General features: G+C 47.8%; 1 protein-coding gene across 1 annotated transcript; it reads left to right on the top strand.

Annotated features, from left to right (window-relative positions):
* Positions 1–7,734: 7,734 nt before the first annotated feature.
* KRTDAP (keratinocyte differentiation associated protein) lies at positions 7,735–10,776 on the top strand. The gene is made up of 6 exons (XM_072731618.1): positions 7,735–7,821; positions 9,384–9,422; positions 9,510–9,551; positions 9,721–9,765; positions 10,416–10,463; positions 10,738–10,776. The coding sequence occupies exons 1-6, from the start codon at positions 7,735–7,737 to the stop codon at positions 10,774–10,776; spliced, it is 300 nt and encodes a 99-aa protein (XP_072587719.1).
* The last annotated feature ends 1,098 nt before the right edge of the window (positions 10,777–11,874 follow it).

Genomic DNA, 11,874 nt, shown 5'->3' with positions numbered 1-11,874 from the left:
CCAGGGTGGCTTAGTTGGTTAATCAACTGCCTTCAGCTCAGGTCATGATCTCGGGGTCCTGGGATTGGGCCCCATGTTGGACTCCCTGCTCAGCAGGAAGTCTGCTTGTTCCTCTCCCTCTGCCCCCTGCTTGTGCCCTCTCTTGCTCTCTCTCTCTCTCTCAAATAAATAGATGAAAATCTTTAAAAAAAAAAATCAAAAGTCAGAAATGACCAAGCTTAGTAAGGAAGGCATGTTAAAAGCTGAGGTGGGCTAAAACCTAGGCCTCTTGCTCTAGTTCAGCTGGAGCATTTGTGAATGCAAAGAAAAAGTACTTGATAGAAATGAAAAGTGCTACTTTAGTAAGCGCACGATCAATCAGAGAGCAGTCTTGTTGCTGATATGGAGAAAATTTCTGTTCAAACCAGCTACAACATTCCCTTAAGCCAAAGCCTGATCCAGAGCAAGGCCCTGGCTCTTCAATTCTGTGAAGGCTGAGAGAGGTGAAGAAGCTGCAGAAGAAAAGCTGGAAGCTAGCAGAGGTGGGTTCATGAGGTCTAAGAAAAGAAGCCATCTCCACCACAGAAAAGTGCAAGCTGAAGCAGCAAGTGCTAATGTAGAAGCAGCAGCAAGTTACCCAGACGATCTAGCTAAGATAATTCATGAAGGCAGCTACACTTAAGCATTAGATTTTCAAATAGATTTTAAAAAATAGATTTTCCTTCTCTATTGGAAGGAGACACCATCTAGGACTTTCATAACTAGTGATAAGTCAATGCCTGACTTCACAACTTCAAATCCCAGGCTGAGATCTACTGCTCAGGAAAAAGAGAGAGAGAGAGAGAGAGAGAGAGAGAGATTCCTTTCAAAATACTGTTCACAGACAATGTACCTGTCACCCAAGAGCTCTGATGGAGATGGATGAGATTCATGTGTTTTTTTTTTAAGATTTTATTTATTCAAAAGAGACACAGAGAGACAGAGGCAGAGGGAGAAGCAGGCTCCAGGCAGGGAGCCTTATGCGGGACTTGATCCCAGGACCCTGGGATCATGCCCTGAGCCAAAGGCAGATGCTCAACCACTGAGCCTTCCAGGCGTCCTGAGATTCATGTTTTCATGCCCACTGGTACCATTCAATTCTGCAGCTCATGGATCAAGGAGTCATTGTAACTTTCAAAGATTATTATATAAGAAATATATAAGGCAATAGCTGAGATGGATAGTGGTTCCTCTGATGAGCAAAATAAACTGAAAACCTCTTGGAAGAGATTCACTGTTCTAGATGCCATTAAGAATGTCTGTGATTCGTCAGAAGATGTTAAAATATCAAGGAGTACAGCGGTTTGGAAGAAGCTGACCAAACCCTTGTCGATGACTTTGAGGGGCTCAGGACTTCAGTGGAGGATGTCACTGCAGATGTGGTGGAAACAACAAGAGGGCCTGAGCGTGGGACTGAATTGCTGCATGCTGAATTGCTTCATAATCAAACTGAAGAGATGAGGAGCTGCTTCTATGAATGAGCGAAGAAAGTGTGTGTGTTTTTTTTTTTAAGATTTTATTTATTTGTTCAAGAAAGACAGAGAGAGAGAGAGAGAGAGAGAGAGAGAGGCAGAGAGATAGGCAAAGAGATAGGGAGAGGGTGAAGCAGGCTCCAAGCAAGGAAGCCTGATGTGGGACTCGATCCTGGGACTCCGGGGTCACGCCCTGAGCCAAAGGCAGACACTCAACCACTGAGCCACCCAGACATTCCAAGAAAATGGTTTCATGAGATAGAATCTATTCCTGGTGAAGATGCTGTGAAGATTGTTGAAATGACAACAAAAGATTTAGAATTTGTCATAGATTTAGTTGATAAAAGCAGCAGCAGAATTTGAGAGGCCTGACTCCAATTCTGAAGGGAGTTCTACTGTGGGTAAAATGCTATCCAATAGCATCACATGCTAGAGAGAAATTGTTCAGAAAGGAAGTCAATTGATGCAACAAACTTCATTTTGTCTTAAGAAACTGCCACAGTCACCCCAGCTTTCAGCAACCACCACCCTGATCAGTCAGCAGCCATTGACATCAAGGTGAGACCCTCCAGCAGCAAAAACATTACACTTTGCCGAAAGCTCACTTGATGGTTAGCATTCTTTAGCAATAAAGTTTTTCTTTTTTATAACTTAATTTCTTTTTTAAGGTTTTATTTATTTATTCATGAGACACACACACACACACACACACACACACACACAGAGGCAGAGACACAGGCAAAGGGAGAAGCAGGCTCCATGCAGGGAGCCCGATGTCGGACTCGATCCCGGGACTCCAGGATCACGCCCTGAGCTGAGGGCAGATGCTCAACTGCTGAACCACCCAGGGATCCCAGCAATAAAATATTTTTTATTTATTTTTTATTTTTTTTAAATTTTTATTTATTTATTTATGATAGTCATACAGAGAGAGAGAGAGAGGCAGAGACACAGGCAGAGGGAGAAGCAGGCTCCATGCACCGGGAGCCCGACGTGGGATTCGATCCCGGGTCTCCAGGATCGCGCCCTGGGCCAAAGGCAGGCGCCAAACCGCTGCGCCACCCAGGGATCCCTTAAACTAAGATAAGTATTTTGTCTTTTTAAGGCATAATGCTATTATACACTTACTAGACTACAAAATAGTGTAAACATAATTTTTAGGTGCATTGGGAAACCACAAAATTCATTTGACTCAATGGGGTGCCTGGGTGGCTCAGTTGGTTTAGGATCTGACTCTTAATTTTGGCTCAGGTCAGGTACTCACGTTGTGAGACTGAGCCCCACATTTGTCTCTGTGCTGAGTGTGGGGCCTGCTTGAGGTTCTTGCTTTCCCTCTTCCTCTGCCTCTCACCCCTGGGCTCATGCACACACGCACGTACACTCACTCACTCAATCAATAATGGGGTGCCTGGGTGGCTCAGTTGAGTGTCTGACTCTTGGTTTTGGCTCAGATCATGATCTCGGGGTCCTGGTATCAAGCCCTGCATTGGGCTCCAGTCCGGTTGTGAGACTGAGCCCCACATTAGTCTCTGCACTGAGCGGGGAGCTTGCTTGAGGCTTCTTTCTCCCTCTCCCTCAGCCCCTCCCTATGCATAAGCAGGTGCTCTTGCTCTTGCTCTCTCTCTCTCAAATAAATAATTCCTTAAAAATATATTAAAAATAAATAAATTCATCTAATTTATTTTATTGCAATATTTGCTTTATTGTGGTGGTCTGGAACCTAATCTGCAATATCTCCACGGGGTGTCTGTCCTCATCTTGGATTTCAACTGTGTAGGGAGGGCGCCTTGCAGTACCTCCTGGAAGCCACAGGGAGGAGAACCCAGCTCTCCCAGGGCAAGATGCTCAATTCTTTGGCTGACTGACAGCTAGCTTCCTGGAGTGTGGGTGATGAATCAGAAAGAGCTAGACTTAAGTCTCCTGGAGTCAGTCCCTGAGGGATGGAAGGAGAAGCTGAGGTGGTCAAGACGGTTCTAGACTCTCAGGGTTTTTCTGGTCCAAAAGGCTCAAAGCAGCCCTTTAAAGTTCAAAGTGTCATCTGAAGCAGGCAAAGGCCCTCTGGTGCAAAGGACCCTCTAATAAAAGGGTAGGATGTCCCTTTCTCCTTCCTGGGGCTCTGAAGCAGCCTCTGACTTTCATTTTTCCCTAAAATCCATTCTTCCATGACATCCAGGAAGGATCCACGCTCAGAATCCTCCACAAATCCCAACTGCTCACCATGGTTTGGGGATGATTGGGTTCTGGCCTTCCTCTCCCCTGTCAACCCAGAACTGCTAGGAGCAGCTTTCAAGGAACACTGCTGCCACCTGTCCCTGCAACTCAACGTCTTCAGAAGACTGGAGCTTTAACTGCTTTAGGTCTACATTAAAATATCCACCCTCAAGCCAGTTGAACCAAGGATACTGACCTGATTGCAATCATATCACCACTGTTTTATTTTCTCCCCAGAACTTGTCATTCTCTGAAGTTATCTTGTTTCCTAATTTTTAAATTAGATTATGATATGTCTTCTTCCCTGGAACATAAGCTCCACAGGACAGTACCTGATCCATCTTGAATTCCCAGTGCCAAGAGCCAAAGTGGCTGCTCAGTGTTTGTGAACAGAGAATGGGAAGAGGGATCAGAATTAAGTGGGATTGATCCAGGAAGTCTTCCTGGGAGAAGTTTAATGAGCAAAATCTACACAGGAACAAAAGGTGGGTGGCAAAGGAAGAAACCAGACCTGCTGGACAACGTGGCTGCTTTCTTGGGTGTGATAGTAATATTGGCAGAGGCGCAGGAAAGGAAGGGACATGGATGTCCCAAATTCTGCCTCCCAGTACTCCACACCCCAGCTCCCTTTCTCTTCAAAGATTTTAGTTTTTTCACCTAGGTATTCACCAATATCTCATGGCCCCAGTGTGCATCCCTTCAGATCCCATATTTCCTTTCTGAAGCCAGGAGGCTGGATCCCAGCCCCTAGGTGTGTCTGTAATGTAGCAATCAGGGCTGGGCTTTGCCTCCTACCTACACTCAAGTTCTGGCAGATATGGGGTGGGGTGGGGGCAGGCCTGTGGGAAAACAGGGGTTTACTGGTGTTCTCGGAGAGGAAACTAGAAGAGCAACTGGACTTGGAGATGGACTGATGCAGAGCCAGGCAGTGTGGCTCTGCCTGACACCATTAACCCTACGTGATGCATCCAAAGCAATGCTGAAATCCAGCGATTCTTAGCCACCCACCACCCAAATTGCTGGGACTGTGAGAATCCCTTACCCCTTTCTTCCCCCACTTGCCCAACCATGGGACACTGAGCACCCAGGAAACACAAACCCACTGAGGCAGGACAGGGACACTACATTCTAAAGATGGCACTTACAGCATAAATCATGTAAAGCCAAAACTGCCCTTGAAGATCCATCAGGAAGGTACCAAAAGGAAACAAAGCTGTCCAGCATAGACAGTTTTCTTCTCCAGCAAGAGAATGGATTTCTTTGGTTGTGCACACTGTGTTCAGAGGCATTTTACACCTACCCCAAGAGGTACCTGGAGTCCGAGGCAATCGCAGGTTCATTCTGGGGCACATGCTCATTGAGGGCCATTACTCTCTTAATTTGCTGTGTTCATTTTACCAAGAGTGTACAGGTTAACTCGCTGAAAGTAATGCACGTATGCTTGGGAGCTGCCATGTACGGCTGTGTAGGCTGCATGCCTCAAAGGGACATGAGGCGAGGGGACTAACGGGGGCTAAATGCAGCCTGCCCCCCTACTCTCAGGGCATGGGTCCAATTCATGCAAGGTGTTGTGGGCTGGTGAGGTCCTTTATGGGACACAACTCCACAGCACAGCACAGCACAGCACAGGAGCAAATCTAGGTGCAGGCCCTGGAATCCTGGGGTACTCATGCCAGCCTTGCCACACACTGGCTGTGACCTTGGGTGAGTTACTTAACCTCTACGTGCCGTGGTTCCCCTACCTGTAGAATGTAGAATGTGGATAATTATAGTACCTACCTCACAGAATCACTGTGCTATTTCAATGAGATCATTCATTTAGAGCACTCAGCACAAGGCCTGTCACGTAATAAGCCATCAATACATTGGCTAACGTTATTAGAAGCATTAGCATTAATTAGGTGGAGAGGAAAACACTGGGAAGTCAATGTGTTACAAAAGAACTCTACAGCTAAACAGATGGTGGTGTTTGGCTCATCTGTTGCTTTGGATCACCCATGCCAAGGTGCTCCACCATGAGCATGCCTAATGGGAGTTGACTATACAATATCAGTTCTCTTTTGTCCATTCTTCATTCTCTCTGCTCCCAGAGTTGACCCTATTGACCCTATACTAGCTGAATGGTGGTTAATGAGCTCCTTCAGTCACTGTTAACTAATTAATAAGAATCCATTACACATTAAAAACTTGTGTCCTCCAGAAAACCTTTTGAGAGGCACTCCACCCACCTCAAGCATCTTCTCACTCGTCTCCTCCAGCAGCCTGACCATGCATGATAGTCACTGCCACCTGGCCATCTGCACTTAGTGAGTGTTCTTCAAGTCCTGTCTCCTCAGGTACCTCTACAAAGGAGGAGGAGATGCTGTTATAAAAACAGATTTCCTGAGCCTATAGAGGGGCCGAGGTGGGGGGGCATCATGGGAACTGAAGCCCCAACTCCTGGGGTTCCCGAAGATTGTTCATGAGTGCCATCTAGCTCTTCCACCCCAGGCCTGCCATCTGTGTGCATTGCATCAGGTTGGGGCAAAGAGGCCTGCTCTCAAATAAGGTCTTGCTTTGTCCTGGCAGCGCCAGCCTATGTTCTGGCACCTCCCTATGACACCAGGAACCGGCTGGTCCACCTGAACCTCGTAGAGAAGGTGGCTTGATTAGGAGATTTTGTCACTTTGTGGTGATACAACTCCCAAGTTGGGGTATGGGACAGGGGGCGGGAGAAGCTCGATGAAATGGACAAGGCACTCAAAGTTCAGGACGTAGATCCTATCTCCAAAGGGCCGTCTTTTTTTTAAAAATTTTTTAAATTTTTTATTCATGAGAGACACACAGAGAGAGGCAGAGACACAGGCAGAGGAAGAAGCAGGCTCCATGCAAGAAGCCCAACATGGGACTCGATCCCGGGACTGCAGGATCATGACCTGAGCCCAAAGCAGATGCTCAACCATTGAGCCACCCAGGCGTCCCTAAAGGGCCGTCTTTAAGACCTTTGTGTGTGTGTGTGTGTGTGTGTGTGTGCGTGTTGTTTTCTCCCCTGCATGTTCTCTAGTCCTTGTCTTCTTAGTTCAAGATAGTCATCTCTCTGAAGACCCAAGAGTAAAAGATGGGCAGCTGGATAAGGGGAGGGGTCCAGCCCCAAAGGAGGAAAGTGTACAACTTGGTGGAAGGATGCTCGAACCCTAACTTATCCCGTCTAACAAAGGTTGGCTCTGCCTGTAATCTGTGTAATGCATGGTGTAGGGGCATATAAAGGTGATTAAGAGTTGGTTTTCGGCTTCAAGGAACTTCATATTCTAAGAGAGAAATAAGAAGAAAGCATGAGTTACCCCAGGTACAATGCCAGAGATATAAATGAATTGCTATGGCAATTCCCCAAGAAGGGAAGGGTATGGGGAATGAGGGTGAAGGATGATGGGAAAAATCAAGGAGCTTCATCCAACATGGATGTTGGGTTCTGAGAACTAGAGATGACAAGAAGGGCATTTTAGGAATAAGCAAGAGCAAGGGAAGATGCTTGCAGGACCAAGAACGGTATATTTGGTAGGGAGTCCAGTTTGGCCAGAATGTAGGGTCACATGCAAAGGAGTAAAAAAAGAACAAGTCAGAAAGACAGGTTGAGGCCAGAGCATGGAAGTCTAGGAGTTTATACAGAATTGGGAAGGGTGGGGGAAAGCCCGAATTATGAGAGCAGAATGAAGGATATAAGGGAAAGAGATAAAGACAAAAGGAGAGGTTGCTTGGGTGCCACTGCCAGTCCTTTGGAGGGACAGGTTCAACCTGTCTCCATCCCAGCTCCATTGGCATGAAGCACCCCATTGCCATCTCACCTTCCTTGTGCCTGGGGCAGAATGTGAATTGAGAAATCCAAGGTAAGTGGGGAACAGTCTACACCTCCCCTTCCCAGAGCCCCGGGGGTGGGCGATGGGATCTGGGGGTGAGTCAGTGGGGTGGGGACCCCATTTCTGCTCACATCCACCTCCCTGGGAATATAAAGGGCAAGCGGTGAGGCCCCGCCTCAGAGCACCCCAAACTTGACACCATGAAGATCCCAGTTCTTCCTGCTGTGGTTCTTCTCTCTCTTCTGGCGCTCCACTCTGCTCAGGGGGCTTCCCTGGGGAGTTCTGAGGTGAGCACATCACCTGGATTCTCTTTCTTTTATCCATTAACTCACTTAGTCCTTCATTCCTTTACCTTCTATGCATTACTGGGTATGTGGCTCCTGTTTTTGGAGATTATCAGAGGCTGAATGAAAAGTAGGGGCTGGGCTCTGAGGAAGGGAAGAAAGAAGGAAGGAGACAAAGCATTCCCAGGAAGACATGTAGATGGAGATGCTTTATTTCTGGAAGGGATGGTTGAGAGTGTGGGTGGAAGCTAGACATCTGAATCCTGGGAGGAGACAGGGGCTGAGGTCGGTCATCTGGGCTCAGCCTCACCTGTTTCATCTACTCCCAGGGAATGGCTTCCAGGTGACTGCAAGCTCCCTGCTGTCTCTGGAGCCTAGCCATAGCACGGATCCTTAGGAGGCAGTCTCCAGCCAGGAGGAAGCTGGAGGGCCCTCTCTCTCCCAAGGTTGGGGAAGAGTGTCCGTGCTGGATTGAAAAGTCTAAGATGGGATCACATACACAATTGCTTGGGATCCAAGCAAGTGAAGTCAGTGAGCAGGCGGGCTGGTGGGGCCCCAGGGAAGATGGAGCGGACCTGCCCAATCTAAAAAGGGACAGTCTGTATATCACCTTTTAAAAAAATATTTTATTTATTTATTTGAGAGAGCGCACGAGCAGGGACCAGGGAGAGGGAGAAGCAGGACCCCCGCTGAGCAGGGAGCCCAATGCGGGACTCGATCCCAAGACTCCAGGATCATGACCTGACCTAAAGTCAGCTGCTCAACCGACTGAACCACCCAGGCGCCCAGTCTGTATACCATTTGACTGCTGCTAAGCAGGAAAACATACTGCTGTGATCAGAGGTTTTAAATTTTCAGGAGAAGCCAGAAGAAATCTGATTTATGTATTTTAATTAGAAATGTTTTATTCAAATTAAAAAACAAGCCAAACTGCTATGAGAGCTAAACATCTGGGTCTAGCCTATAGGATACCCATTTATGACCTCTGTAGTGGAAAGGAAGAGCTAAGGGACAATGAAGCCAAGCAGGGAGAGTGACAAGATGGGGTGCACTGAGGTCCGAGGGCGCTACTACGTGGGGGAGGGAAAATGGTGACTCTGACTTTGGTGGCAATAAAGTCACAAAGCAAACCAATCTCAATCAATTAAAGGCAGGCAGGGCACCTCAGCAGCTTGGCTTCTACCTGCGTGCTAATCTCCCCCACCCAGCTCTATGGGCTAAGCGTAGGAGTCTCAAAAACATCCCAAGTCAACTGCATGGCAACACTGGCTCAATGTTCTTGGGAGGAGTCCTCTCTTCTCCACCCCTTGCACCTGCTGCCTACCGCGGATGCAGGCCCGGGCTTTTGGCTTCTGTCTCACGCACACCACTCTGTTCCTTCCTCTTTGCCTTGCACATCTGTCAACCATCTGTCTTACTGGAATAGAGCATGTTATCTGAGGCCACATGGTGGACTGGCCCCATGGGGGCCTGGCCTGTGGAGGAAGGCAGGCCTGGCAGAGAGGGTTTTGGGACAAGGACTTGCCATTATGTGATCATTTGGCTTTCTCCCCTTCGTTTTCCAGGAAGAAACGACCATTGGTAATTATGCAGCAGGCCCTGAGGTAAACTCCCTCCCACATTCTAGCCTGAGTCTGTGCCCCGTCCTGTGCCCCTAAGCCACTCTCTTAACACCCCGTCTCTTTGCCTAGGCCTTTAACGCTCAATTCCTGAACATCGACAAGTTGCGCTCCGTAAGTACCATTCTCTAGCGCTGCCCCCCCACATCCACACCGTAAAGACCAGTGCTGTAGTAGACAGCTTGCGGAGCTGCCATGAACCCCTTATCTTTTCCAGGGGGCTGGGGGCTGAGCTCTGTCCTCCTCTGGAACTGACCTTCTTCTGGTCTCTCTGTCTCCACAGGCTTTTAAGCCGGATGAATTCCTGAACTGGCATGCCCTCTTTGAGGTAAGTGCATGGGCCCTCCTTCCTCTCCTTGACTGTCTGCGGTCTTTCCAGGGTAGGGCCAACACATTCTAGTTCTAGCCCTTTGGGTTCTTTCCTGAGTTCTCAGAGGAAGTCATCACCTTGCTGGTCAGAAGTTTCTTCAGGAGGCTGACACGGCCACGCCTATTTTCCTAACGTGGCAGTGGGGGAGCAGAGCCACAGAGTCAATTCCAAAACAGGCAGAACTTAATCAGACAGGTGTTTGTTTGAATTTCTTTATCATCTATGAAGAAACCGAGGCCCTAAGTTGGGTGGCTTAGGAACTAGAAGGAAAAGTCAGCGACGGGGTGGGCATTAGAGCCTGTGTCCCACGACTGCACATTCTTGCTACGTGACCTCGCACAAATGTCTCTCAGTCTCAGCTTCCTCGTCTCTGATGCGGGCTTGCTGGTACCTACCTCAAAAGGCAGCTGTGCAGACCAATGAGAGCGTGCCTACAGGGCAGCTAGTATGAGGCAGATACAGATTGAGGGCGCAGGAAATACTAGCTCTTTCTGTAATTAGAAGTGATAACACCATCCCCACTATGGAGAGCTCATTCACTGAGTGTTTGCTGATCCATGCTCCCCTGACCTGTAACACATCACTCTCGCTCTTTCTTTCTCTTTTAGTCTATCAAAAGGAAACTTCCTTTCCTCAACTGGGATGCCTTTCCTAAGGTAAGAGGCGGTGGGCAGTAGAAGGATAGAAGTCGGGGGTGAGGGAAGAAGTAGACGATCTGGGAGGAAGGTGAGGACGGGTAACAGAAGACAAACCTTCCTCTCACCAAAACTAAGGGAAGTCTCAGCTGCTGTATTTAGAGAATGAGAACTCAGATCAAGGCAGAGACTCTTTTCTATCACTGCCTCACGCTGTCCTGGGCTTCCTCACAGGGGACTCCAGCTCCCTGCCCCCGAGGGTCCCCCAATCTGATCACACCCTCTCTCCCTCCAGCTGAAGGGTTTGAGAAGTGCAACTCCTGATGCCCAGTGACCGTTCCCTTCAAGACAGAGCACTGCTGACACCCACTGGAAGAGGGGCTGGTGTGGGATCTGATCACCAGCTTACAATTACTCTCTCTGGGCTCAGTAACACCAATAAAATGTTTTCCAACCTAACAGTTCCTGTATCTGTGTCTGTCCTTATCCTACTGGGCTCTAGAAGGGAATGAGGATGAAGTAAGCTCCAAGGCTGGAAGGCAGAAATCTTGAATTCTGAGAAGGTAGTAGCAATGACGTAGGAGGAAGTAGGGGGGGCTTACCAAGATGGCAAGAGATGCTGTGTGTCTTAGTTCCCCAGTACTGGCTGACGTACTTGAAGAGCATGAAGCTGTGAGTTGTTTGCTAAGATCTTCAAGGAATCAAACCAGCAATTACTGGTACTTCCCCTCCACCTGCCTTTTGAGAACCTGATTGCCTTGGTGGGGGCAATGTGGTATAAGAGAGCTATCTGGAATCTAAGGCTCAGAAGCCAGCTGAAATAATAAGAGCTCATCTAAAATCCCTTTTTAAGAATTAGGTAGCTTGTAAGTAAAGAAGACTCGTGATGTGATCCTGGGCCATTCTAAGCCTCCATTTGTTTATCTGTGAACCGAGCATGGAAATAAACAAGAATGATAATAACTACCCTGTGGTGTTGTTATGCAAGTCAAAAGAGATAAGGTAGGTAAAGCCCCTTGCACAGGGCTGGGCATACAGTAGGTACTCACGAAATGTCCCTTCTATGCCCCCATTCGATGCCCCCAGAGAGCTCCCCCAATGACCCAGATTCATTATGGACTCCCTCACCAATCCATCCATCCATTCATTTACTGCAAAGGTCTTGAAACATGGAATGGATTCCATCTCAGTTCTGCACGTGTATCCTGCATAGAATCTCTGAGTCTGCTCTGGGTACTTAAAATGTTGACTTAATTGGGGTTATTTTCGGTGTCTCTTGAAAATTGGGAAAATCGGAGAGCAATGTACTTGCAACTGGCTTAAATCCAAGCCTTCTTTACAGGATGTGGTCTCGAGATCTGTAAAATTCCCCTTGGCAAGTGTCACTTATTTACAGTGCCTTTTGACTTGTATCAGTGACTGAGTTTGCAAA

This window comes from Vulpes vulpes, chromosome 1 (assembly GCF_048418805.1).
Source record: "Vulpes vulpes isolate BD-2025 chromosome 1, VulVul3, whole genome shotgun sequence".
Taxonomy (NCBI): Eukaryota; Metazoa; Chordata; class Mammalia; order Carnivora; family Canidae; genus Vulpes; species Vulpes vulpes.
This window is presented reverse-complemented; position numbering and strand designations above follow the sequence as displayed.

Excerpts from the sequence above, each read along its gene's own strand:
- KRTDAP (XM_072731618.1), top strand. The coding sequence starts at position 7,735 with ATGAAGATCCCAGTTCTTCCTGCTGTGGTTCTTCTCTCTCTTCTGGCG. Across the intron at positions 9,552-9,720 it reads ACATCGACAAGTTGCGCTCC|GCTTTTAAGCCGGATGAATT; the intron begins GTAAGTACCATT and ends CTGTCTCCACAG. Across the intron at positions 9,766-10,415 it reads ACTGGCATGCCCTCTTTGAG|TCTATCAAAAGGAAACTTCC; the intron begins GTAAGTGCATGG and ends TTTCTCTTTTAG.